At 38.9% G+C, this 27,552-nt stretch overlaps 14 protein-coding genes across 14 annotated transcripts; 8 read left to right on the top strand and 6 right to left on the bottom strand.

Moving 5' to 3' along the window:
* Positions 1–576: 576 nt before the first annotated feature.
* On the top strand, positions 577–972 carry MRPL38 (mitochondrial 54S ribosomal protein uL14m; the record flags this gene model as incomplete). Its single annotated transcript, XM_043193144.1, has 1 exon — positions 577–972. The coding sequence occupies one exon, from the start codon at positions 577–579 to the stop codon at positions 970–972; it is 396 nt and encodes a 131-aa protein (XP_043051532.1).
* Positions 973–1,046: 74 nt separating this feature from the next.
* On the bottom strand, positions 1,047–1,673 carry KQ657_002373 (uncharacterized protein; the record flags this gene model as incomplete). Its single annotated transcript, XM_043193143.1, has 1 exon — positions 1,047–1,673. The coding sequence occupies one exon, from the start codon at positions 1,671–1,673 to the stop codon at positions 1,047–1,049; it is 627 nt and encodes a 208-aa protein (XP_043051531.1).
* A 292-nt stretch (positions 1,674–1,965) lies between these two features.
* THS1 (threonine--tRNA ligase) lies at positions 1,966–4,173 on the top strand (the record flags this gene model as incomplete). Its single annotated transcript, XM_043193142.1, has 1 exon — positions 1,966–4,173. The coding sequence occupies one exon, from the start codon at positions 1,966–1,968 to the stop codon at positions 4,171–4,173; it is 2,208 nt and encodes a 735-aa protein (XP_043051530.1).
* A 211-nt stretch (positions 4,174–4,384) lies between these two features.
* KQ657_002371 (uncharacterized protein) lies at positions 4,385–5,215 on the top strand (the record flags this gene model as incomplete). The annotated part of the gene is made up of 1 exon (XM_043193141.1): positions 4,385–5,215. One exon carries the CDS (start codon positions 4,385–4,387, stop codon positions 5,213–5,215), a length of 831 nt encoding a protein of 276 aa, XP_043051529.1.
* A 19-nt stretch (positions 5,216–5,234) lies between these two features.
* On the top strand, positions 5,235–6,327 carry KQ657_002370 (coatomer subunit epsilon; the record flags this gene model as incomplete). The annotated part of the gene is made up of 2 exons (XM_043193140.1): positions 5,235–5,240; positions 5,362–6,327. 2 exons carry the CDS (start codon positions 5,235–5,237, stop codon positions 6,325–6,327), a joined length of 972 nt encoding a protein of 323 aa, XP_043051528.1.
* Positions 6,328–6,338: 11 nt separating this feature from the next.
* CDC11 (septin) lies at positions 6,339–7,625 on the bottom strand (the record flags this gene model as incomplete). The annotated part of the gene is made up of 1 exon (XM_043193139.1): positions 6,339–7,625. The coding sequence occupies one exon, from the start codon at positions 7,623–7,625 to the stop codon at positions 6,339–6,341; it is 1,287 nt and encodes a 428-aa protein (XP_043051527.1).
* A 179-nt stretch (positions 7,626–7,804) lies between these two features.
* On the bottom strand, positions 7,805–9,520 carry GAA1 (GPI-anchor transamidase subunit; the record flags this gene model as incomplete). Its single annotated transcript, XM_043193138.1, has 1 exon — positions 7,805–9,520. The coding sequence occupies one exon, from the start codon at positions 9,518–9,520 to the stop codon at positions 7,805–7,807; it is 1,716 nt and encodes a 571-aa protein (XP_043051526.1).
* A 557-nt stretch (positions 9,521–10,077) lies between these two features.
* On the top strand, positions 10,078–11,042 carry KQ657_002367 (uncharacterized protein; the record flags this gene model as incomplete). The annotated part of the gene is made up of 2 exons (XM_043193137.1): positions 10,078–10,941; positions 11,031–11,042. 2 exons carry the CDS (start codon positions 10,078–10,080, stop codon positions 11,040–11,042), a joined length of 876 nt encoding a protein of 291 aa, XP_043051525.1.
* A 10-nt stretch (positions 11,043–11,052) lies between these two features.
* Positions 11,053–12,874, bottom strand: KQ657_002366 (anaphase promoting complex subunit 4; the record flags this gene model as incomplete). Its single annotated transcript, XM_043193136.1, has 2 exons — positions 11,053–12,834; positions 12,866–12,874. 2 exons carry the CDS (start codon positions 12,872–12,874, stop codon positions 11,053–11,055), a joined length of 1,791 nt encoding a protein of 596 aa, XP_043051524.1.
* An 89-nt stretch (positions 12,875–12,963) lies between these two features.
* On the bottom strand, positions 12,964–15,619 carry MRPL1 (mitochondrial 54S ribosomal uL1m domain-containing protein; the record flags this gene model as incomplete). Its single annotated transcript, XM_043193135.1, has 3 exons — positions 12,964–13,756; positions 14,265–14,295; positions 14,446–15,619. 3 exons carry the CDS (start codon positions 15,617–15,619, stop codon positions 12,964–12,966), a joined length of 1,998 nt encoding a protein of 665 aa, XP_043051523.1.
* A 2,862-nt stretch (positions 15,620–18,481) lies between these two features.
* Positions 18,482–22,273, top strand: KQ657_002364 (uncharacterized protein; the record flags this gene model as incomplete). The annotated part of the gene is made up of 1 exon (XM_043193134.1): positions 18,482–22,273. The coding sequence occupies one exon, from the start codon at positions 18,482–18,484 to the stop codon at positions 22,271–22,273; it is 3,792 nt and encodes a 1,263-aa protein (XP_043051522.1).
* A 67-nt stretch (positions 22,274–22,340) lies between these two features.
* KQ657_002363 (uncharacterized protein) lies at positions 22,341–24,047 on the bottom strand (the record flags this gene model as incomplete). The annotated part of the gene is made up of 1 exon (XM_043193133.1): positions 22,341–24,047. One exon carries the CDS (start codon positions 24,045–24,047, stop codon positions 22,341–22,343), a length of 1,707 nt encoding a protein of 568 aa, XP_043051521.1.
* Positions 24,048–24,249: 202 nt separating this feature from the next.
* Positions 24,250–25,815, top strand: GPI17 (PIG-S family GPI transamidase component; the record flags this gene model as incomplete). Its single annotated transcript, XM_043193132.1, has 1 exon — positions 24,250–25,815. The coding sequence occupies one exon, from the start codon at positions 24,250–24,252 to the stop codon at positions 25,813–25,815; it is 1,566 nt and encodes a 521-aa protein (XP_043051520.1).
* A 188-nt stretch (positions 25,816–26,003) lies between these two features.
* On the top strand, positions 26,004–26,990 carry NUC1 (ribonuclease; the record flags this gene model as incomplete). The annotated part of the gene is made up of 1 exon (XM_043193131.1): positions 26,004–26,990. The coding sequence occupies one exon, from the start codon at positions 26,004–26,006 to the stop codon at positions 26,988–26,990; it is 987 nt and encodes a 328-aa protein (XP_043051519.1).
* Between the last annotated feature and the right edge of the window lie 562 nt (positions 26,991–27,552).

The raw sequence follows: 27,552 nt of genomic DNA, 5'->3' as shown, positions 1-27,552 counted from the left end.
GATCCAAGTTTAATTCCTCCATACCATCGTGTAACTATCACCAAAACATTATATAGATGATTCTTTCGTATCACTTGTTCAAGTAGTACTTCTCCTCCACCCTTTTCTCCATTATCTTTGAATCCTTGTTGGACATTACAATAAGAATCTACTAGAACAGTTGTTTTACCCTTCTTTTCACTTTTCACTACTCGGTCTCCTGTTCTCCAGGCTATTATGTGTGGATGGCTGGCATTCTTTGCAATTCTTTTGTTCTCCTTGAGTAGTTGGTTTAAAATCTCAGGTATATCTTTAGGATCCTCAAGAGGTACATGTCTGCCTTCAAATACAGATTTTCTATTACTAACTTCAGCCACGTGCCAGCAAGTTACCTGAGATATGTTTCGTGTACGGGTTATAGATCGTAACATGTTGAAGAAAGAAATGAATTAGTACAAGCACATACAATTTTCCGTTATATCAAATCCAATCACGTGCACAAACACGTGATGCTCAATCTCACTACTTTGAAGTGAAAAATTTGGTCATTGATCAAAGCTATCAAGATAGGCAACTCACTTCTATTAAACAATATTAATGATCTACTTAAAGACTTTGCTTAACGTCATCGACAACTCAGGCGCCCAAGTCGCCGAGTGTATTCGTGTCATTCGTCATGGAAGAAAAAACTGTGCTCAAATAGGAGACCAAATCTCAGTTGTCATTAAACAAGCCAGACCAGTCACTAGTGATATCACCGGGAATGCAGCATCCAGAGTTAAAAGAAGGGACATTTGCCGTGCGGTGGTAGTCAGAACCAAAGCACCTTTCAGAAGACCCGATGGTTCAGTGGTCCGTTTTGATGATAATGCATGTGTGCTAATCAATAAGAATGGAGAACCATTAGGAACCAGAATTTCACTGGTGGTAGCTAAAGAATTAAGACAGTTGGAATATAATAAGATAGTTGCTTTGGCTCCTAAAACTATCTGATTGGATCCATCGGCGACAGACCCTTCTTTATATATATCATCCCTTATATATACACAACACTTGTACATATTATGTTAATGTGAGAACTCATGCATCGTAACCCTCATCAGTAGAGCCAAATCTTGTAGTTCTGGTTGAGATGTGGGAGGTACATTGTCAGCAAGACCAGCAAGACTTTCCAATATATTCCCGAAACTTTGAGCAATCTTTGGAGGATATCCATTTAGTCTATCATGGTATTCTCCATTAAGATTATCCAATACTATGCTCATATGATTTCCTGATCTAGTAAGAGCTTCATAGGTATCATTTATAGTTCTATCCCGTTCAAACGAATCATCTATCCCTCCAGTACTCGTAGCTCCATGAAAGTTCCAACTACCATTGGAGTCATTAGTATTGCAAAATGAACCAGAATCCAAGTACTCTTGTGATAAAGGAGTGATGTTATCATCTTGGTCATTATTATTATGATGCTGGTTCTGATCCAAACGAGCTATTCTCTCTTGGCACACCTTTAATATCAGCGTTAATTGTGATTTGATTTCCTTGAACTGAGGATTAGAGTTAGCTTTAGATTGAACTTTGGTGATGGAAGCGTCATTCCTTTGGCTGCCAATATTATGGCGTTGGCTATCAATCAATGCCTCCAATTCATCTCGTTGTGATAGGATATCATCTAAGGTGGATGGTGATAACATAACTAGTCAATGTCTGATGTCTAAGCAGTATAGTTAATGTCTGATATAGTCAATGTCTGATATAGTCAACGTCTGATATAGTCAAAGTAAGATCTGTTAAGGTCTTGGCCCACTATGGTAGTGTCTTGACACTACGAGATATATATGCGTAAAATTCAGAACAGAGTGTAATTCTCAGCACCAATTATCAATTTTTCACCTTCTCGTGTCAATTGAGTCATCTGGCATTCTAAACAGAATAACCGCAAATTTTTTTGCAGTTGGTTTTCTCCCACAACAACAACAATACTTCATGTCTGTCGAGAAGAAAGTCGAGGAGTTGTCATTGAAGGACGCTCCAGTGGACAAGGCTCCTGCAGTTGCTACTAAGGCTGCTCCCAAAAAGGAGAAGAAGCAAAAGGCTGCTGCTCAAACTGGTGACGATAAGAGACCTTTATATGCCACCCCACAACCCGAATTCATTGACTTTAGAGTCAAGATGTTCGATGAGTTGAGAGAGAAGTATGATGCTGAGTTGAAGACCAAAGAACACGTTCCTATCAACATTACTTTGAAGGATGGTGCAGTTAGAACAGGTACTGCCTTTGAAACCAGTCCTATGGATATTGCCAAACAAATCTCTTCGTCATTTGCTGATAAACAAGTCATTGCTAAGATCAATGGTCAAGATTTATGGGATTTGGAAAGACCTTTGGAATTTGATGTTGCCTTGGAATTTTTGGATTTCGAACATCCTGAAGGTAAAGCTGTCTTCTGGCATTCATCTGCCCATATTTTGGGTGAAGCTTCTGAATGTCATTATGGTTGTCATTTGTCACATGGTCCTCCAACTGATGATGGGTTTTTCTATGATATGTCCATTGATAATGGTGAAGGTGCTGTTACTCAAGCTGATTTTGGTAATTTGGAAACCATTGCTACTAAGGCCATTAAGGAAAAGCAAAAGTTTGTTAGATTGGAAATGACCAAGGAACAATTATTGGAAATGTTTGCTTATAATAAATATAAGGTACAATTCATTCAAGATAAGATTCCTGATGGAACCTCTACTACTGTTTATAGATGTGGTCCATTGATTGATTTATGTGTTGGACCTCATATTCCTCATACTGGTAGATTGAAGGCATTTAAGGTATTGAAGAACTCATCCTCTTATTTCCTTGGTGATGCTGCCAATGACTCTTTACAAAGAGTCTATGGTATTTCTTTCCCCGATAAGAAGTTAATGACTGAACATTTGAAGTTCTTGAAGGAAGCTGCCGAAAGAGATCACAGAAAAATTGGTAAGGAACAAGAGTTGTTTTATTTCAATGAATTATCTCCCGGGTCTGCCTTCTGGTTACCTCATGGTACTAGAATTTATAATACTTTAGTTGATTTCTTAAGACAAGAATATATCCAAAGAGGTTATCAAGAAGTCATTACTCCCAACATGTACAACTCTAAATTATGGGAAACTTCTGGTCATTGGGCCAATTATAAGGAGAATATGTTCACCATTGATGTTGAAAAGGAAAGTTTTGGTTTGAAACCAATGAACTGTCCTGGTCATTGTTTAATGTTCAAATCAAGAGAAAGATCTTATAGAGAATTACCATGGCGTGTTGCTGACTTTGGTGTTATCCATAGAAATGAATTCTCCGGTGCATTATCTGGTTTAACCAGAGTTCGTCGTTTCCAACAAGATGATGCCCATATTTTCTGTACTCAAGAGCAAATTGAAACTGAAATTGCTGGAGTATTTGATTTCTTGAGAAAAGTTTATGGAATCTTTGGTTTTGAATTTAAGATGGAATTATCCACTAGACCTGAAAACTATGTTGGTGATTTGAAAACTTGGGATAATGCCGAGGCCAAATTAACTTCTGCATTAAACAAATTTTTGGGTGAAGGTAAATGGGAATTGAATCCTGGCGATGGGGCATTCTATGGTCCAAAAATTGATATCATGATCAGTGATGCTTTAAGAAGATGGTTCCAATGTGCAACTATTCAATTAGATTTCCAATTACCTGATCGTTTTGAATTACTGTTCAAGGCTGATACCAATGATAAGGAGAATGCCACTGGTAGACCAGTTATGATCCATAGAGCCATTTTGGGTTCTGTTGAAAGAATGACTGCTATCTTGACTGAACATTATAAGGGTAAATGGCCATTCTGGTTATCTCCAAGACAAATTTTGGTTGTTCCCGTTGGAGTCAAATATAATGATTATGCTTCTAAGATTCAAGATGAATTGGTTAAAAAGTACGGTTTCCATGCAGACGTTGATGTGTCTGGTAATACTCTTGCCAAGAAGATTAGAAGTGGTCAATTGTTGAAGTATAACTTTATCTTCACTGTTGGTGAACAAGAAGAAACCGAACAGTCTGTTAACATTAGAAACAGAGACATTCAAGCCGATCAAGGTAAGAATGATACCGTTAAGTTCACTCAAGTCATCGAGCAATTGATCCAATTGAGATCCGATAAGAGACAAGACAACAAATTAGTTTAGAATAATAAGTAAAATTATTAATAAACCAATTAAATGAGTCCATCTATATCCCGGATAAACATATACCCGAGAACCCTCCTCTCCCCACCATAAATGGATATTTGTTTATCCGGAAGAACTGGATGATAAGTTTAGAAAATTCAACAGGGAGCTCTTCACTTTGCAACGTGAATTTTGTTTCAATTGCTCTCCACTTTTCTTTATCGTAAAGATGGCTGGTGAACGGAAGCCTTCAGCGTTTGACAGATTCTATGATATGGAGGATGATAATCCTCTTGTTCGGTTTTATGATGCCGAACAAAAATTAACCACTAAAGATCGAACTGAACTTGGAGAAAGTCTTAAAAGAATAAGTTTCTATTCCAGTTACGCAGCCTATGGTTCAGCAACCGTTGCTTATTTTCTTCCCACCATTGTTTACAACTATAAGAATCCGGGGAAGGCACCTCCTATTACTATCAATGGCAAACAGGTTAAACCTATGTTTGTATTCCGGAGACCATTCTTCTCTGTCTTTCTTTCCTTTGGGACACTTTTAGTGACCAAACTGATCTTATCTACGTATTTGTTGAGCAAAGCAGGTAATGAAACCACCAGTAGTCAACAGAGGCAAATTTGGGAACAACTCCGTAAATTCCCAACTATGGGACTTGGAATCTATGGAGAATACTTTACCAAATCAGCTACAGATGATCTGATAAGAATGAGAAATCCTCGAGAGATGGCTAAGGAGTTAAGAGATAATCCTAACGCCGTTAGATTTTTCCCTTCATTGGATAACCTGCTGCGTATGCCAGTAGATCCTAAGGACCCATCCAATGGCGAAGCTTGGCAACATTTAAGAGAGGAAAATGGGTTCCCAGCAAGAGGCAAAAAGAGTCAAAAACATGAACAGATTCATGATGGAGAAGCTTCTCATAATGAAGACACTAACATTGAACCGGATTCTACCCTTGTACAGGATACTGACGGTGAACATGATACGAACGAAAGTAGCATGTCATCTTGGGAAAGACTTCGTAAATCAGGTTCAACTAAATGATTATTTATGATATGTATTAATGTATGTATATAGAGGCTTGCCCAGTAGTTGTTTGCACGTGACACTGCACGTGATCATCATGGTAGCGCGTGAATTTACGTGTTTGAAATGTTGAACACATAATTACCTTAGAGCCACCTTTATAGTCATTACTACTTTCCAATACATTAACCAACATGGATCCCTTTAGTGACGCTGGCGAGTTGTATACAATACGCAATCAGTTTTTCACTAACCAGCACCACAAAGTTGTGAGCTACTCATTAGAGCAATTTTCGCCTGAGAACCAACTTAAAGTGTTAGAATATCAAGTAAGATCTCAAATAGCTTTAGGAGAAGATGCATCCAAGCTTATTGATTTGGGAAGACAAAAGTTCCCTGAATCCGAGGAGTTTGTTCAATTGTTAATGGCATACAATGATTTGAAGCTGTTTGGAGTTGATGAGTCTCCGTATTTCCAAGGAGTAGCTGAGCCTAAATTTGAGTTACAAGCAGTGTTAACTGCTTTATATAAAGTGAAGTTTGAAAACGATATAGACGGGGCCATCTCATTGTTATCAGGATATATCGATACTCATAGTTATGGAGAACTAGAACCATTTTTATCCTTAGTGCAATTATATTTGGTCAAGGGTAATTTTCAAGCAGCTAATCAAATCTTCAATAGTTTCAAGAATTTCCCCAGCTCCGCAAGAGATAATATTGTCTATCATGTTTTGGAATCTTGGATCTTGTCGATTAAGGGCGAATCAGATAACATCAGCAATGCTTACTATTTCTATGATGAATTATTATCTGCGGATTTTGATGATGATGAACAAGGCAAGTTCCGACTTTTAAGTGTATTATTTGTGTTAACGGTTCAATTGAAACATTACCCCGAAGCTCAAGAATTATTGAACCAATTGAAGGAATTAAATATCGAGTCATCAGATGGAGATTTCATTGCTAATCAAATCACGTTTGATTATTTAACCAATGATGGTGCAAATGTTACTCAATTATATGAACAATTGAAAGCCATTGATCCTCATCATCAAATGGTGATTGATTATGAAGAAAAGCAAAGTCTTTTCGATAAAATCGTGGCTAAGTACGAAGTTGAAGCTTAATATAAAAGTATTTAAATCTTATTAATCTCATTTTGCTCTTGCTCTTGCTCTTGTTCAGCATTCAATTCCAAACCTTCTTCCATTAACCGTTTCTCGATCTCTTTCAATTCATATTCTCTCTCTAATAATTCCTTCCGTTTATTTATCAAATCTTGATGAACTCTTTCTTCAAACTTTTTCAATCTTTCTTCTTCCAATTTGATTTGTTCTTCCTTCATCAAGTAATTGGATTCATCACCACCACCACTATTATTGTTGTTGTTATTATGACTGTTACTGCTACCTGCTGTCATCACTTCGTGCCCATCATTGACATCAGAATTGGCTGGTCCATCAGATGAACCATTCTTTTCACCAGAAATGTATTGGAATTGCTTACCAGATAAAGCTTCTGTTCTATAGTTCTCATAGATAGATTCATGAGTAATATCTTTGAATTCATTCAAATGAGTAATCAAAAGCACATTCTTCAACACGGTAAAATCATTATAATCAGGATGTTCCACATTTATAGGTTTACTATGAATTGGATTTAAAACTCTTAATTTTAATAAGTCATCTTCATCATTAGGGTTTTCTTGAAATTTATTAGCACCTATAATTGAGAATGGAGCTAAAGAATTCAAATATTTATTATATTCAATGATTTCTTCATCCATATAATCATCTTCATACTCATATTCATTAAACTTGTAGAAATTGATGTTATAATTGTTTAAATCCTCTAAAATCAATTTTTTGTTTAAAGTTAACTCTTGAGGTGTCAACAGATCAGCTTTAGCAATCACAGGAATAAGATTGACCAATTTATTAACGTGAAGCATGAATTTAACATCAATTTGACTTAATCCATGTCCAGTAGGATTAATCATGTAGATTAAAACATGTATTCTACCATCTTTAAATCTGGGGTTCCGTCTGACTCTCAGCTCTTCCAATAAAACTTCATCAAATTGATGTCTAATGAAATCAACAATCACTCGGAAATCTTCATCACAATTAATCAGGTTCCCAAAGTTGGGAGTATCAATGATGTTCAAACTGATTTTATGACCCTCATTGTCTTCCAATTCAACATTCTCGTGTCTCAACGTGAGCTTCTTTTCATACGGGTCTTGATTGACCGTAGATGATGTAGGAACTATGGTGTTCCCTCCACATAAAGTATTGATCAAAGTTGACCTACCCATCCCTGATTCGGCCACCACCATGATGCTGAAGTTGATGGACTTCTTCAAAGTCTTCCGCTTCCGCAACGAGCTCGACGCGTGCTCCTGTGAATAGTTATAATTGGACATGCTTACTGTGGAAGAATAAGGTGTGGCTTTTGGTGGTTGTTTAGTTGTTAGTTATCAACAGTTTTTTTTTAACATTGTTTGGGCTTTTCTCGCGTAATTTGTCACGTGCATAATATCACGTGTTCATATCAAGACGTGTTTCAGATACGTATGTATATAAATATATATCTTTGGTAACGTTACTTCTTAGGGTCTGTAGTACCTGTAAGACAATGGGTGAAGGCAATACCCAACCAGGCTGGGAAATAACCCCAAATAAGTAACGGCCATGTCCAACATTGAAGCTTTGTGTATGACGTAAGAAGTCCATAAGCAATGCCACCATCTGGAACAATGTATTTATCAATCGTAAACACCACTGTAAATGGATTAGCAAGGAAAATCAAAAGATACCCCTTGAACGTATTATTATCAGCCACCGGACTAAGGAATGCCAATGGTAAGGCTATCAAGGCAATAAAAAGGGCCAAGGCAAAATGAACAATCAACAACGCAATAATTAACATGGAGATATGGAAAAGGAATATAGCATGTAAGAACTCAGCATAAGGAGCTTGGAACGTACGTAACTTGGAAGGCATTGCAATTTGAACCAATAAAAAGAATATCATACCGTATATGGGAACTACTTCCGCAGACACTAGATCAGACAACACTGCTTTAGGTAATAATTCCCCCACCATAAACGAATATGCTACCACACAAGTATATAATATGATTGCATTGGAAATGTTGTTGCTAATGTTTTCCACAGTTTTGGGATCACGTATAAGTCGATTCAATGAACTAAGGGCAAACACCAATGCCATAAGCACAGCAGACGGAAGATAAGTACCGATGGAAACAAAATTCTTTGGGCTTAACATCAAATAAAAGAAGAAAGATTGATGGAACTTTTCAAGTAAATTATTAACTGATCGGAAAGTAGAATCAATTAATCGACCAAATTGAGTTACATCAGCTGGACCTTTTGTACCTTTAGCTCGAATAGTTATGGCCTGGATTTGCCAACCTGAAAATGCTTCACATCCACCAGATTTACGTTTTAAGCCAGTCAATACAAGGTTGGCTAACCCATAGAATAAGGTCCTGATTCTTGTACCATAAGTATTTTTAACCAATTCTTCACCTGAAGTACCTTGAATCGATGTATGAATCCCTTCATTATAAGCAATGTTGGTTAAGGTGTTTATCAAGTCCAAATTGGGTAATTGTCCATTTAAACCTTCATAATCAACTTCAATGTATTCAAAGTTATCACCATTCTTACCGTACTCAATAACAATAGCAGCATCAATAGACCCTGCTGTATCTTTCAATGTTGTATGATATGCCTCGACCCAATCACGCAGTGCCTGAGCATCCTTGGGGAACGTAAAGATTATATTCTTCGACCATATAGACATTCTTTTGAAATATCTTGCCATAGAAACAGCAATCGCAATGGCACCCTCATTAAACTCATCATCATCACTTTTAGAAATGGTCCATGGTACAGTTAAAACCATGGCTTCAGTATCATCACCTCGAGGAGCATGGAGAATTGCATACAACGTATCATCATAATATGAGGTAACGTACCCTAACTTCTTAAACCAACCTTCTACAACAGCGCAACGCACTAAAAGATCTTCATCTTCAAGCTTACTTACTTCTTCTCGATATCCCCTAACTATGTTCCACTCACTTTCACGGAAATAAGACATCACTTGTGACGGCATCAATGCGTTCTCAGAAATATATACGTTACGGTATTGACCATCCACACCCAAGTACATCAAACTACCAATGGAAGCTATCACCATAGCTGCAGCCATCAACGGTAACAGCCGCACAATCTTGGGCACAAGTCCCAACTTGTGTACTTTCCGTAGAACTGCTTCTGCCAAAGCCATTGTTAAGATGTACTAATGATATTAATAATGTATAGTTCATTGTGGTTAGTATATGGCATTAAATGTTGTACGCCAAAGATTACATAAACACTTACGTAATTCTACAGAGATATTTAGATCACTGCTTAATGTCCCCATACATATCAAGAGAGTGATTAAATACGACGGGACTCCCAGATAGCCTGAATTTAACAGTTTTTGCAGTATCTTAGAAGTTAAACATATCTAAATAAGGGACCTACTTAGTATCATTAGCCTTCGACTTACCTAAAGTCAGTCACGTGATAAAGTCTGTGCAAAGCACTAGTGTTGTTGCAGTCCGTCAATAATTACTGGCATTTTTGATTACAGTATTAGTTTATCAATGTTCCGTGTATTCTTATGTCATCCAATATATGTATATTAATCTTGGTATGTCTGTCATTCTTATTATTATAATATATTATAGGTTCTGTGTTATCACGTGTCCATTCAACCATTAGTCACGTGACACTGATTTAAATGTACATCCTAGTGCTTACAGAGATGAGGATAGTCATTCATCTCCAATAAATGCCATGAAGATACTACATACTTACCGAGGACTCCTAAGAAGTGTTCGTCGATTACCCTTAGATGTTATAACACTTGAGCGGGCAAAATCAGAGCTTAAGAATCGGTTCAAGGATAGCCATGGTCCTCAAAGTTCATTGGTAACCAAGTGGCAGGCCACTTTCGATGCCATATTACTTCGTCATGATTATAGTCGAATTAATGACGTCTTTGATGATTTATTTAAAAAGAGAACCCGAAACAGCATGTCCAAATGGTTGTATCAACTTCGAGAAACCGACTATTTGAAGTTGAAACCGTACTGGCCCCAGGTGGAATTGATCCAAGAAATCATAGACAATGAGAGTAACGTTGTGACCAAATATGACCAGAAGTTAGCTCGACAACGAACAAATGATATTTGTGTGTATGATTTCTTGAAATTGGACAAGCAAAGGAATAATAGTGTTGAGATGTATGATCTTTCACCTATTAAAAGGCAATTGGAAGTACCCACTGATTCATACAAATGCATAGTGGAAAGAGCTAAAGAATTGTTTGATTTCTTAATGAAAAATCACTCTCGACTTGATATTTCCAACAAAGTTGCAAACTTTGAAATGATATATGAACCGACAACCACTGGACTTCCATGGTCAGCTGATTATCGTGATCTGAGATTAAGGAAACATATTAGTAACATCAAATTGTTATTTGAGTCTAACCTTCCAATGAAACAAGATGATTTGGCACAACTTTCGTCTATAATGTTGGATCCTAACTTTACCATTAATCCAATATTCTACAAGGTAATGATTCGTGAGAGAGAAAAGGCTTTAGAAACCCCCCCAAACCCTTTAGTTTCCAAACATCTTCAATTGAAACAATTGGTACCTTCCAAGCGTAACATTATTCATTTTTATCGCCTTTATCTTTTGCGTCAATATTATATTGATCAACTGGGGAATTATCACTTGAGTTGGTTCAATAATTACTATGAATCAGACCCTGAATTGTTGATCCCTTACAAACACATAAGTCTGTCTGTCTCCATCAAGAATCCCGCAAAGACCTGATTTCACAGCTATCATTTCAGGTTTGGAGATCATTTGAACTTGGCCAATACTGGTTCGTGGAAATTTGTCCTCCTCAGAACAACTTATAGCCTTATTAATATCTACCACATCCATCTTGTATATACCATCAATTTCATAGAGCATATAGGTGAATTTTGAATCCAACTTATATTCAATTAGATTAAAATTTATGGGTAATGATTTCTGTTTGATCTCAATGGACCCAAACAAAGGGAATTGCACCATAGTTAAGTAACTACCATTCATAACGATCACATAACCAAACTCATTGTGCCAAGTCGATGTCAATACAAAATCAGGATCTAGAACTTCACCAATATCTAGAGAAATTGGTGAAGTAATCTGTAGTTTATCAGTGAATGCTTTACTTATATTTGCAAGCAATTTGGCTTTCAAATCCACAAGAAATGCTTCAGAATATGAAAGTATGTCGATTGCTAATTCATTTTTTTTCATTGCTTCAAGGTCATCAACTTTAAAATATTTGGAAATTGTTGGATTGTACAAGCCATCATTAAAATACTCTACTAAACTCAAATAATCGAAGCTCTTACCTTCATTCTCGTCGATAATAACTGTTTTAACCCAATTCAAGAAAGAAATAAACATTTCTTGTTCCTTATTACATTGATGTAACAATTGATAAAGGTATTTGATCATGTTCTGAGTGTATTCTGTAAGATCAATAATATTTTCAAGACCATAATCGATTTCATCTCTATGACAAAGATATAAGCCTTTCATCCGTGACATGATTATCACCATACGATCAAGTATGGTGGTCAAATAAAACAGTTTATTTCTAATTGTTTCATAAGCTGTTTCTCCTTGCTTTCTAAGTCTTTTCAACCCTCCTTCACCTAAAACGTTGAACCAATAATCATGAGATTCCAATGGAACTCGGTTAGTAAGCAAAATATGATACAATTGAACAGGGTTCTCCATATTACTCAAATATCGATCAAATAATACAAGAAATGCTTTGATTTCATGATACATAAGTTCAAGTTGTTCATGTACCATTCGATGCAAGCTTACCAACAGACAAGACCATCCAATCACCTTTTTCAAAGTATACACCATATTATCGTCGTTGTCTTGAAGATTTATATCTACCACTTGTCCTTTAGAGGTAAGGAATAGATTATTGGTGATGGATACAGATCCAATGTGTTTGATCAATCCAACATCATCATTTGGGATGCCATACGCTATAGTAAACACGTTATTGAAGTTGAAATAAACTCTTTGGGAATCCAAGACTACCAAAGTATTCAAATCTGACACGTCAGATTCTTCATGTAACTTTGGCATCTGACTCATCACATCAATATGAAACGGGGTAAGTGGCACGCTGATCTCACCACCAACGGAAACCCAATTCATGCATGAGATACCACGAAAATCAACATCAACCCCTCCGATAATCCCAATGGACTTACCTGTATTTGAATCATATACCTTAATGACATTATCAGTCCCATTAACTGCAAACATGGTACCATTATGTAGGAACGTTAGGGACACTATGGGAGCTCTGTTATTGATGGAATATATCCGTTCACCGTTGATTCGAAACACCCATATGGACATACGATTCATAGACACAAACAAAAGGGAAAGCTCCACACACCACTCAAACACAACACCATCAGGACGACCAACCAACTTCCCGTTACTTATAAGCTCAAATGTCATGATGAGAAACAATAATAACACAGGTCATAAATATGAAGTCGCGATTTGTATGGAAAATACACTTCTGTTATATACTACTCTTTATATGCATTAATATGTACAAGATATCACTACTGGTTAGTTTCTGATGTTGATAACCACAGATGGACCCAAAGTAGAAGACAAATGGCATTGGCCAATAACTACAGGTTTCTTTGTTCCGGGTGGTTGTAAGTCATAGATGGCTTTAGTAGCAGCCTTAATGTTATCGATGATTTCTTTATCACTGAAATCACATCTACCAATTGGAAGGGCCAATTTATTTTCCTTCTGCTTAAACTTATGGGCACCCAAATTACTTCTCATTAACCCCACAACATCTGCATCAACAGTTTTTTGCTTGACAGAGGGGAAAAGACCCTTAGGTCCTAATCTTTTGGCTACTCTTGCTAATTGAGGAACAATATCTGGCGTAGCATAGCAAGTACTAATTTGATCCAAATCAACTTCTTTGGCATCAATTTGATCAATAAGTTCTGCTCCTCCAGTAATGGTGGCTCCAGCATCTTTGGCTTGTTGTAAAATACTTTCATCTAATGACAAAATCATCGCACTGGATTCCTTAACTGGGCGAGGGAAAAATACACTGCCATTCAATGGTTTAGATCCTCTTTCAGATACTAATCCAAATTGCATGGAAATTGTGGTTTTCTTAGAAGGTTGTCCAACTTCAGCGGCTCTTAAATATCTCAATGCGGTTGGCACTTCCATATATAACGGATGTAATTCCGGTGCCTGTCTCATTTTTTGCTTCTTTTTCTGGAGTTGTCTAGCTCTAACTTTAGCATTAATGGCTTCATCTTGTTTCTTCTGCTTCTTGGCTGCTTCAGTAGCCGCATCGCGCACCACGGCTGTGGTTGAAAAGGCCCGACTGCTGTTAGTGAGTAATGTCGCAACTCGAGTAGAACGTATCATTAGGGCTTGTGTATATACTTCTTTTACGGCTACTACACATTGATTCCATTCAAGTCAACTGAAAAATTTTAGTACCATTGATTATTGGACAAGACACGACTTTCGTGATAATTGTAGCAATAACAAAGTATCAAAGTCAACCCCATAGCTAACACCACTACTCATCCTTCATTTTCTTAATGTATACCTCAAGATCGACTATGTCTGCACATAGACCAGTCCTAACATTAATAAATATGATTATTAACATCAACAAATATTTTCCCACATTTTTTCAAAATTGAATGGATTGTTCTGGAAATCACTACAAAATCTTCGCTATTCTAGAGTACACTGTACATGATTTACTCTGTTCTAACCGTATCGTGTCATTCATTTACCTGATAAAAAACGTATGTAAATACCTTATAACCTAACAATAAAGTAATCCAATAAAGCCCATAAAAAATAACATCGTATCATACATTGAAATCCTGGGTATTTCTACAGTTTCTCCTGTATCTGCCACTGAACCAGCAGAGCTATAACCGAACCGGAATCAGAAATAGGAGATCTATTCCTACCGAAAAAAAGAGAACCTTCTTGATGTTCTATCCACTGTGGTCGTAGACTTGCAATGGAATTCGGTTGAGCTTGTACTTGAACCTCTGCGACTTCCATTCGCTGATGGGATTGTTTCTAAACACGGTTGTGCTTTATAATTAGATGTAGGAGATGTAGGAGTAAGTGGTAAGGAGGGAAGTGATTGGACTCTAACTCCTACTGGTGAACTGATAGATAGTCTATGTTTTGTTTTGTTATTACTCTTTTCAAAAAAGCTGATCCGGCGTTTGGGAGGAACCAAAGAAGGAAGAGGAGGAGGTGCATCTTTTTGGATATCTGAAAGATGATGATACGAAGCTGAAGCCGAAATTGAAGCTGGAGTTGGGACTGTTGCAGGAGATGATGCCACAATTGAAGTCAAGTTGTCATATGCTGGTTTATCGATACTATCTGAAGATTTGAAGAGTCTAATCAAGGATTTCCGTCTAAGTTTAGAATAGTTGTTCAAGGTTGTTTGAGAGAGCTTTTCCATAGAATTATTATTGTGGAAGGACCCAATTTGAACCACATCATAGAATTCATCTTCACTAGAACATGAAGATTCTTCAATCTCATCTAACGAAGGTTTATAATGATAATACTGGGATATCACCTGAGGAGCATTCACAATCAAAGACTCCAATAACCTCGTGGCGTTAGTCATTGTTTCTGTTGTTTCACAATTAAAAAAGAGTGGTTGGAATACTATAGCATAATTATGGGCCGTCATTTTGGTGATCGAGATACTATTTTGTACCAATAGATGCAATTGAAACACCAAGTATAAAAACATTTGGCTATGATGAACATTGCTTGGAGTATGCAATTGAGCTATTACGTATTGGAAACTATTACTTCTGTTCTGGGACGTCAACCTGCGGGTTACTCGTGGAGTCAACAATTCGGGATAACAAGCATAAAGTAAACGTTTCAAGCATCCACAATAATCATGGATAGTGTATGAATTATCCCATTCAGTACATTCAGGGTCTTCAACCATCACCAACAGATCTCTTGAATTGTGAGGAAGATCACCTAAAAGCTCAAACAAACACGATATTCTTTTGGACGACCCATTGATACGGAATATTCCCAACGCTGGGTGCGATTGAATATGTTGGAAAAGAGTAGCCAATGGTTTGGGGACTTCTATAGGAGGAGGTCGTGGATCACAGGAGTTCCATGAATCGTTGGTTAAGTCCACCGGGACTCTATCAAAGGTGTCAATGTCTACCATTTGAACTCAACTCCAATAGTATCCACTATTAGTTGGAGTAAAAGAAGCTTGACGCTAATAGTTAACTATTTTGATAAATATATCTATAAACTACTCAATGACCAAATCAGGATGTTAAGCCACTTATGGGGATACGGTTTTTATTCTGGTGGGCCGACTCCTTTTACTTGTGTCAACGTATTGTGTCAGGAGCGTGTTTTAGGTGTGCCAAAACAAACAAACAAAAGTAACAATAATTTGCACTCCGGTTGAACGAAATATGGAGTCAATATAAGTGAGGAAAGAAAAGAAAAGAAAATACAGAATGAAAGAAGGAATGTACTGCTGTTCGTTCCCTTACGTTTACATGTACATCTACAGTAACACTCCTAATAATAGACGAAGCGACATACCCGTACAGATTTTCTTTTAATGCATCTTGAGGTATCTTGAGGCCGACCAAAAGGGAAGCAGCAGCAAAGGGATCGTGTGAATAGCAGAAAAAAACGGGGCAGCCATGAACCTTTACGGTTGTTTGGAATTCATGAGCTTAATCCGTTTGTTTATTATTTTTGTTGGAGTGCGTTTAGGATACGTAAGAGTTAATTGCCAGACCTGGTTCAGTTGTTCTTAGCCACTTGAATGTAACTTTACGTTATAGAATGTATTGTTATGGCCTCTTGCAAATGATACGATGCTTGAAGTCTATTGTTACTGCCATGCGAAGCCTGACTACCATCGGCTTATAGACAGGAGACGAGGTTGTATAGTAAAATTTTCTTTATGATCTCACGTAGTGTATCGCGTTTACCCCAACGCGCTTGGTTTCCAAACAAGCAATGGTGCAGCTTCAGATTTCATTTCATCTGGTTAATTAGTCCCCTTTGGGTATACTTTACCAGTTATAGCAGGTATAGTATAGTATAATATCGTATCTTATGGGTTACGGTTATACCAAGTGCTTTGCGACGTAAGCTTGTTACTAAAGCTTTTCCCACATTTCCACATAGGAATGTACTCGATGAAACTTGTACTAAATATTCTTTACCTTATACTATACTTTTTTAACACAGTCGTGCGTTCCATTGTGGAACTTATCAGCGTCCCGTAATCAAGTAAATACCTTTTCCGGATGGAAGAGAACTTCAAGCAAAGTTACAGAAATTTAGCCGCACTGCAGTATCACCCATTTGATACCATTTTAATGTCGGAATCACCCTATTTTGTCTGTCAGTATTTCCATTTAAATGTTATCTTAATACCATTTCAATACCATTTCAATGCTCTTGCCCTTTTAGCCTCTCTTTTTTGCTATGTCTGTAAGCTTTGGCATTTGCTCCGACTAGATTAATAAGTCTCATACCTATACAAAACGTGCCTGTGCACCTACCGCTACCACTACCAAGAATCTTCAGACACTTAACCCTTCACCATGATTTAAGATCATCGAGTGCTATCTTTATCCATTAGTCAGGATGTAGACGGTATTGTCATAAATTATACTCTTATCGCACGGCACATGACAACACCGCACCGCTTGTGAGTGGAAAATGTATGGAAAATCTGTCACAGAAATAGAACCTGAATATAAAACCTTCACTTGCCTGCTGTCAAAAAGGAGGTTGACTGTAAAGGTGTGATCGATGTAGACATAAAGATACCAATTACTATCTGGCTACAAAAAACGGCGATACAGCAATCATTAAATCAAATACCAATACTTGATCATATTGCGAGCCCGAAGAGTGGAGTTCTTTCAGACAGTCATAAAACGAAGTCAACATGGTATAGAATGGGTAATATTGAAGCGGAGTCAAGAGCTGACAAATCCTGACAATTACGACTTTAGTATGGCTTTTTGGAGTAGACTGTAGTAAAATTTGTATATACTACTACTTGCTACGGAATGCAGGAGCAAGAATTCAGAAACATTTTTTATAGCGGTGATTGTCGATTAAAATCGGAGTTCATGGTAGAATCTTTTCCAGACATTCATTATAAGGGGTCCACGACAGTATGGAGTACGGATGTATGTTCGGCGCAGCCATTATAGTTTAATGATGATAAAACAATTCAATAAATCATGTTTCAACCAAAGTCAGGGAGAAAAACGATCTATGGTGTGGAGAAGCAGACACAGCCGACAACCTGACTGACAAGTACGAACGAAGGAACGAAAAAGAAAAAGAGCATACCGGCAACAGTTGCCATCCGTACGTACGGCATGGAAGCACCCACTTGCATTATGTAAAGAACCTAGTCAATAATAGCGAGTTAATGGTCATTGAGAACTAAGTGATACCACATGTGCGAAGAAAAAGAAAAAAAGACAATGTAGATAAGACTGACTTAGACTGACTACATAACACTAGATTACAACACATTACATTAGACTAGACTGACTTGACAACTAGTGATTCTTTGACATTACCAATATCACTAATAATTAGATAGCAGCAGATTCTCACCCGGGCTTCAGACTAAGGTAGCATACTATTGTTTTAGCTTATTATCCGACACCCGTCCTATTGTGTTGTAATAATCTATCTAATTGAGGTGCTAATTACGTCATCAATGGGTTTTTGATATTCTCACTTTTTTTGTCTGCGAAAAAGAAGCAACACCACAAAGATAACCACGACCTATAAACCAGTCACTTATATTCTATCACACCATTTTTATACTAGTCCGAACCACCATATACAACGATAAGCGGTTCGATTAAACCTGTCTATACACATAAAATTAAGTAAACTAAGTGCAACCTGACGTGGGCAACTGATATAAGTTCGTTCAAAGCGTGGCCGGAAAAAAAAAACATTCAACGAGTGAAATAATACTACTACAAATCTGAAGCGGTATTGGATGCCGCTAAATAAGCCCATGGATGGCATGAAAAAACTCTTTCAACCTGCCACTCCATCGCCATTGGCGTTGGTTCCCACAGCGCCCACGGTAGCTCCGTCAACGGACAGCGATAAGCATGAAGGTAGTTTTGGTAGTGGTGGAGGAGGAGGTGATGGAACAAGTAAAAGACGGTTCAAGTCAAAGTCTGCACCGGCACCACACGGAGACACGCTGCGGAAATCGCCGTTGACCGAAGTCTCGGTCGAGATGTCAGACCACCTTCAGTCTGACGGCACAGAGAAGAATGCCATCGAGTCCAGTAATGTCGAACTGGTCAACGACAAACATCAAGAGGAAAGCAACAGCGAGGTAAACAAAAGGGGCAATGAAGATATTGCCAATGTAAACGAACATAACCAAGAACAGACACCGTCCATAACGGAGTCGTCTGCCGACGATTCCGACTACGACTATGATGAGCACGATTATGACGACGATGACGGAGATAACAGTTCAGATGATACGTACGGACAATCTATACCGCTGGAGTTTCTCGACCGACTTCGAACGTTCAACTTGTTCAACAAGGCACCCAAATCGTTCCACACCAAAGTAGCCTCTAAATTGTCATTGATGAGATTCCACCCGCAAGATTGCATCATCAGCAAGAACGACCCTGCCAAAGCCATGTACTGGATTTTGAGAGGCTCTGTGTCCGTCACCAGTCCTGATGGAGAAACCATCTACGCCGAGCTAGCCCGAGGCCAGTTCTTTGGAGAAATCGGGATCCTTTTCAATCGTCCAAGAACAGCAACGGTAATAGCCCGAACCAAAGTTTTGGTTGGAGTATTGGCCCGAGATGCCTTGAACCAGGTGCTAAAGTCTTACCCTTCTATTGAACGTCGTATTCGTGACGAAGCACAAGAAAGATTAGCAATGCAAGAGAAGAAAATCAAGTTGGAGATCCCAACGTTAATAGCAAAACATTCAAACTATATGTACCAACCGCATAAAGATGGAATCAATGCTCTGAAAATGGCTACTGCTGCTGGTCATGCTATGCCTGTTCCTTCAATAGCCCCATTAAATGGTGATTTCAGATCCATATTGTCTCCTTCACCTCCTCCTACTTGCATTTCCCCTGCATCAGTTGCTGCTACCGTTGGTACTTCGGCTTCCCCAGCCCGACAACCACCGGCAGCATTACCAGCATCAACTTCAACGTCGATTTCAATGTCAGTATCATCACCACCACCACAACTACATTTGCCTCATCCTATACCACTACATCCTCCGTCAGCCGGATCTTTGCTGTCAAAAACGACGACATCTTCCATGCCTACATCGCCTATAAACCCTTTGTTTCTTCAACAACAACGTTCATCGTTCAAAGAATCTACTCGATATTCACTTCCCTTGCCCAAGAACTCAGATAATGTGGATTCCACCATTTCTATCCAAGAATTCCTCAAGAACCTTCCCATATTCCAATCGCTTCCACTGAAACCGTTACATCAACTTGCTTTACTGGTTGATCCTTTGCATTATCGTTCTTTTGAGACCATCTTCAAAAGAGGAGACGTTTCTTCTGATATCTACTTTATTATCCATGGAGAAGTCGAAGTCGTTGTTTCACATGATTCACCCAACCAATCAAATATCTCGCGGATTGATACCATTCTTGGAAGACTTTATGCTGGATCATATTTTGGGGAAATGAGTTTCCTTTCGTTGATTAATGAAGGCCCAAAATCTGAAACTATAAGATCCGCAACTATAAGGTCAGTAACTAACGTTGAATTGATTGTAGTAAAGTCTGAAAGTTTACTAAAATTATGTCTGGAATATCCCGTAATTGCAGACCATTTCCGTCAGACAGCAATGAAGAGACGTTCAGAGAATGCCAATGTTACAACTGCCACTGGTCCTTCTGCTGGTCCTGCTGAATCCAATGAAAGAGATAAGAAGAAATTGTCTATTGATTATTTAATCAATGGAAGAGATACATCACCATCTTCTTTCAAACTCCCTCTGTTCACTTCACCCACTACAGAAGTAGAAGATCCCATTGGTCGACCTGAATCTCCACCGGAACCAAACCAATCTGCATTTTTCAATTCCAATTGGTCGTTTGGAAACGCTCCATCATCATCTTCAACCACAGGAGGGAAATCGATTGAAGTCCCCCTCAGAGCCCATACAGGATCTCCTACATCGTTTGATCCGAAACCAGATTCTCCATTGTCAGTCGAAGGAACGATTTCTCGGTCCATTTCTCCTACTTCAATGCTTCAAAGCGCAGATTCATCATCAGTTACGTCACTAACAAAAGGCTGGTCCTCAGGAGTTTCTATTAGTAGTAATGCCGATGATGAACGTCGGTTTAAACGTCGTAAGAGCAGCACCAGTGCCAGCAACAGCAGCAATATACCAATGATAAGCTTACCTCCGCTCAATCCCGTTCTTCCATCGATAAACAAATTCACCAACTTTCAGAACGATAAAGTACTTCCGTCCTTCCAATATCTTCCCCATAATAAACGTGTGAGATTACAACTGATCCAGGCTCGAAGACGACTGTCTGTTCTTGCTAACCATGGGACAATTCCTGATAGACTTTTGATCAAGGTGTTTGAGTACATGACACTACCAGAGTTGATGAAGCTTCGTTGTGTTTGTAAGAGATGGAGATCTTTACTTTACACTGCGCCCAACTTGTTTCGGAGATTAAACTTGACTCCATGGAATGTTTCTATTGACGATAAAGTCTTGTGTCAAATCACTGACTTTGTTGGCAGCCGTCCCGAATGGATAGACATCTCCAACTGCTTCCATATCACCGACGAAGGCTTTAGTTATATGGTTAATGAGATTGGGATGCATGGTAAGATCAAGTGCATAAAGATGAAATCTGCTTGGGATGTCAGTGCCATGGCGATCATGGATCTTGGGGTTCCTAGTGTTGGCCATTACTTGGAAGAGATTGATTTGTCCAACTGTCGTCGGGTTAGAGATAATGTGTTGGAACGTTTGCTTGGCTGGGACAATGATAACCAGCAAGAAAAACATGAACAGGAGCTGCATCTGGACCCTCAACAACAACAGCAACTTCAATATCGTCTTCCCTGGGGACCACCAGGAGGACGAGGAGGGTTCCCCGATGGTGTCGACGAAGATAAAGACCTTGAAGTTGGATGTAAGAATCTCAGAAGTATCAATGTCGGTTACTGCAAGCATCTCACAGACAACATCATGTTCCACATAGCTAACCATGCCAACAAGAGATTAGAGTCGTTGGACTTGACCAGATGTACGACCATCACCGATGTTGGGTTCCAATACTGGGCGTATCAGTCGTTCCCCAATTTGAAGAAGTTATCGTTGAAAGATTGTACGTTTCTCACCGACAAATCGATCATCGCCATAGCCAATGCAGCCACCAACTTGGAGATTCTAGACTTGAACTTTTGTTGTGCCATCTCTGATGTTTCCATTGAAGTACTTTGTTTAGGGTGTCCTAATCTTCGAGAGTTGGATTTATCGTTCTGTGGTTCTGCTGTTAGTGACTCTTCCTTGGTGACAATATCTTTACATTTGCGTCATTTAGAGCGGTTGATCATCAAGGGGTGTATTCGTGTTACAAGAGCAGGCATAGATGCACTTCTAAGTGGGTGTTCACCAATGAACTACATCAACATTAGTCAATGTAAGAATGCCCATATTTACCCAGGAAGAGTTCCAGCTCAAAGACTTCAAGTCAACCCTCAAACCAAGTCGGCATTCGTTACTGCTGGGCCCTATCACAATATCATCGAGATTGTTATTTGATCTGATTGCATTATGTATTATTGTATTATATTATATTATTATGGGTTATCTCCGCCAACATTTATACTCACTTCTTTCTCTTCTTCTTGGACTTGTCTTCAAACTCTATATGGGATACAGGAACCCCCTTTTCTTTTAGCAAGTCAACGACCAACTTACCATGGGGTCCTTGAACCATGATCTCGGTTTTATTCATAGCATTGGTCCCGATGGTCGCACTGCCACTGCACTTGACCTTTAGCTCATCAGCAAACCTCGAAGCGTGCACTCGGAACGGCTCAAAGTTGTAGAGGCGAGTGACAACCTTACGGCCTATCCGGGTCTCGGTTATAACTTGGACTTTGGGTGGCTCTCCACTGACAATCGGACTACTACGTGAGTCGCCATTGTCGTCATCGTCACGTGAAACGATTTGGTGATAGTGCACCAATGACTTGAGAAGGGCTTCGGTGAGCTTATCACGAGTCAATTTTGACTCTTGAGTCGCGCTCTTGCACAACTTCTTGAGATCATCATTAAGCAACACTTGCTTTTTGTTCTTGGGGTCGGCAAGTTGATGGACACGGATGTATTGCTCCAAGCATTGACGTAGTTCCTTTGCGTCGTAGTAACCAGCTGGGTCCTTAATCTCCGGGAATAGCAGGAGACTGTTGGACTTGCCTCTGTAGAGCTTGATCACCTGTAAAGAATTATTACCTGCTGTTGAAGCAGCGGTAGCAGCAGCAGCCACTGTTGGATGTTTGATCTTGGTGGGTACAAAGTTTTGTATGACAGGCTCACTAGTCGATATAACCTTTACTACAGTCAAATCGTCTCCCTTACCCTTTAGCGTTATGTAGCCCAACTTCTCCATGGCCTTCAAGTATTTCGCAGTCTTCTTCCAGGATGTCTTCTTCATGTTGATCTCTTCCTGTGGAGGTGGCACGTGTTTGAGGATATGATTGGACATCAAAGTAGAGGAGGAGATCGGGGTTTCGATGGAATCAAGCTTGATGCTTTGAAGTAATCCCCTAGTAAAGAAGTTGTCCACATCTTCAAGAGAAAGTGTATCAACAGTTTCACCTAATCGGGACAAGTCATCAGTGCGGTCATCATCACAGTTATTATCTTCCGCTTCTTGTTCACCAGTCTCAACGTTCTCAACTTCTTCAACTGGCTCAACCTCTTCCTTGGTTTGTTCTACCACCAACTCAATCTCTTTCGGTATAACAACTCCTTCATTGTCATTAAGCTGGTACAACAGGTCATTGACCGTGTGGAGGATCCTCACCACCACACCTTCATTCTTCTCTCTATCCTCAGGTAACAGCACAAGACACACCCCTACGGCAAGAATCACATTGGGTCGAAGGTAGTCCACGACTCCTACAATCGTGTCTGGCTTACAACGAGGATCATACGGACCAGAGATCCCTCTCATCATGAGATTGGCTCCCTGGGTCAACCGTTCAATCACGTACTGGTGAGTGACCACTTGAGGAAGAAGTCCAGGGCATTTCCAGCACGTGAAAACAGTCGGAAGCAATTGATTGCCGGCAATGTCAAACCATACGGGAACATTGGAGTCGTCGGAGAAGATTGTGCCTTTTATAGTTTGGGAGTGATGCACCGTGGAGAAGCCTCCTGCCTTGATAGTCTTTGGTAGTAACAATAGCTCATATTCTTTAGCGACATTTTTGAGGTTGTAGTACTCGATAACCTCAGCAAGCACGGCTCTACGTTCCGAGGTCTTGATGTTAGACGCCAGCTTGAACTGTAGCTTCTTAGTGAACATGAGTGCTGGCGATGATGGGCAGTGGGTGAAGGTGTCGGTGGTGATGGTGATAATTTTAACGACATTCAAGTGTGAAATTTTCGGAGCGCGAACTGAAAATTACACCAAGACAACAGACAAACTGTACAAGTGAACACCCAATAAGACTCATACCGTTTACTAAACAGTACACACGTAACAGTACAGTCTTCTTCGTTCGAGTATGGGTACGATTGAACCTAGAGCAGAGAGACGCACACGGTACTCGTTGGCCATTTATGTCGTCGCAGTGCTAGCCGTACTAGGATTACCTCTTTGGTTGTTCACTACTTCGATCATCAGAGCAGAACTTCCCATAAAAGACATTGAACGTCTAAATGAGCAGTTGAACGATGAAATAACCTTCAAGATCCCCATCTACATGGATTTGCCCAACAGCCAACGAGTTTTCGTTGATGCGTGCCAAAACTTGCTTACAAAGGAGTTGGAACAAAGGTACCCTGGAATCACCAACATTTGGAGATTGGATCTTCATAGGATACTGGACCGCAATGTTAGTGTTGTTGATGATTATGTGTTGAGAATCAAAAATGATGATGAAGATGCTCAGTTGGAGCTGTATTACATTTCACCCTACTCCAAAGAGATTACTCTAACGGTAACCAAGAATGCCATTTCCACTAACAATGTGGCTCATTTCGTGGTCGAGACGTTGCTTGATAAGGTGTTTAAACTAGAACTCGAAGCCTTCTATCAAATACATCGGTTTGGAAAGAAGAATCCAATTCATGAAAACCATGTGGTCCTTCTTTATTCTCCCCATTACAACTTGGTTTTTTCCTTGTTTACTCAAGATGGAACACCCATATCTTGGGGTATTGAATCACTGATTAAAACCCTCTATCCGCTATTACAGAAGCTTCAACATTTTGCTAACTTTACTATAAGTACGCAAATCCAGTATTATTCCGAACCTTCTAACCCCATGAGGTACGATAATTCTTCTGATGCGTTTGTGATTAAAGAAAGTGAACTTTCAACATTTATTAACCACGGAGATTGGAACTTGTTTGGTCACGACATTAATCCGACAGTCAACTTTCTTGTTTATTTCCCCAAATCGAATTATGATAATAAAAAAACCTTAATTGAAAGATCGACTACCAATTCGTTTTTGATTAACCAATGGGGTGGTGTCTATGTTTTTAATAAGGACATGCCAATTATTAAGAATGTCCCAGCTAAAATCACTGAAGATGAATTACTTCCAATTATGGAGATTTTTTCATCTCAATTGTTTGAACTACTTGGAGTGCCCCATGAACCTATTTCTCCTTCCATTAGAATCGATTCCTTAACTCGTCTTGCAACTTATGAAAACCTTCGTCAACTGATTGACAATCTACAATCATTAATTAAAGTTAGTGAAGCTTTGGCAGACATTCTGATCCCAGATGAAACTCAATTCCATGCAGTGGAAACCATCACCAACATAAAGGAAGCATTGCAAATCTTACAACAGAATATCACCAGTTGTAAGCAATTTGAAGGCATAACTGTTCTTTCGGCTCAAGCAGTGACGGCTTCCAATAAAGCCTTTTTTGATAAAGAAATGGTTCAACAGGCATATTTTCCTAGTGAACACAAATTAGCGGTTTTCTTACCGTTACTTGGACCTGTTGGTTCTATAGTGACGTTTGGATTAATTGCTACGCTTAAACTGATGAAGAGAGATCGTGATGATGAGAAACGCAAGAGAGCCGAGGAAAAGGCTAAGAAATCGGAATAAATATAGTCGTATATTTACGATACACATTAACACATAATATTTCATAGTATACATATCTTACCATCGGATAAACCTGGGGTATAATAGGGCGCGCGTTTTGTGTCACATACATACAATCATACAAACTGAAACGAAAAAAAATCCGATGAGATGATACTATTCATAAATACCATACGCAATCTTCAATCATGAGTAAAGTATTATATAATTCGCTTGGTGTTAGTGCAGTAGGCATAGCATCGTATTTCTGGGGAAAATCCGGAAGCAATGTTCCTGCCGGTGACACTAATGTCAAAACTCCTACACCACCCACTGGAGTGGCACCAGTTGGATCAGGAACTGGAGCAGTAGGTGGATCCTTTGACCCAGCATTAATTAGACCTCAAGACTTCTACAAATATGGGTTCCCAGGACCTGTACATGATTTGACCACTAGAGGAGAATTTGTTAGTTGCTACGATAGAGCCACCCGAAACCCATATTGGGTAGTGGAACATATTACCCAAGAGCTGATTCGTCGTGGGGAAGGAGTTGATAGATCCAAATCTGTTTTCAAAGAAGATGAAACAATTCCCTTAAAATTTAGAAACCGATTAAGGGACTTTTTCCGTAGTGGATATGATCGGGGGCATAATGCTCCTGCAGCAGATGCCAAATATATTCAACTGGCAATGGATGAAACATTTTATTTAACAAATATTAGTCCTCAAGTCGGAGAAGGGTTTAACCGAGATTATTGGGCTCATTTAGAAGATTTCGGTCGTAGATTAACCAAATCTTACGATGATGTTAGAATCATGACTGGCCCATTATATTTACCTAAGAAATGTGCTGATGGGAAGTATAGAGTGGAATACGAAGTCATTGGGTCGCCACCAAACATTGCAGTGCCTACTCATTTCTTCAAGTTAATTGTTGGAGAGAACAAGAGAGACCAAGGCCAAAAGATCAGTTATGCCGCATTTGTGTTACCCAATGATAAGATTGAGAATCTGACACCGTTGACCAGTTTCCAAGTTCCCTTAGAAGCGTTGGAGAAGAGTAGTGGTTTGGAATTACTTGGTAAGGTTCCTTACTATAATAAGAAGGATTTATGTCAGGAAGTTAAGTGTGAGATAATTGTTCGGGAGTTTTTACCACAAACTCAAAAGGTATTAGCATTACCAGGTAAGTAATATAGTTATGTAAATAGAATCAAGAGCCCTAAGTCCGAGACAGACCCGGAGTAATTATATGTATGCATGCACGTAGTATGTATGTATGTATGTATGTATGTATGTATATATGTTTGTATATATGTATGTATGTATGAATGTACAACGTCTTATAGCAATCGAAGGAAATGTTGGCTATAATTCAGGGGGCATGTATTTCTTATTGCAGCTGACATAAGCAAGCGGTAGGGTTAATTTCTCGGTGTTTAATTTTAGTGGTGGTGTCGTTGGATTGATGCTCAACATTAACGGGTGCACAAAGTTGGACATGGAGACTCAACAAAGATAGTGTCATATTCTTACGTAATCGTGCGACGAGATTAAACAGAAATTAATATTCACAAAATTAAATATAGAGACCGTTTATACGTATACACAGTATAAAAGCATATGTTTGCAGTACATACTGCGAACAGTATATATACATACATATACTAATACAATGTACACGTTCACTGCGTCTATTGCACTGTTTTACACTGGATAGTACTGCTGTCCGTATGTGCAGTATCTATTTAACCGA

The sequence above is a fragment of the Scheffersomyces spartinae genome (assembly GCF_019049425.1).
Source record: "Scheffersomyces spartinae strain ARV_011 chromosome Unknown scaffold_2, whole genome shotgun sequence".
Taxonomy (NCBI): Eukaryota; Fungi; Ascomycota; class Pichiomycetes; order Serinales; family Debaryomycetaceae; genus Lizanozyma; species Lizanozyma spartinae.
Note: the sequence above shows the minus strand (reverse complement) of the source record. Positions and strands in the feature narration are given on the sequence as shown.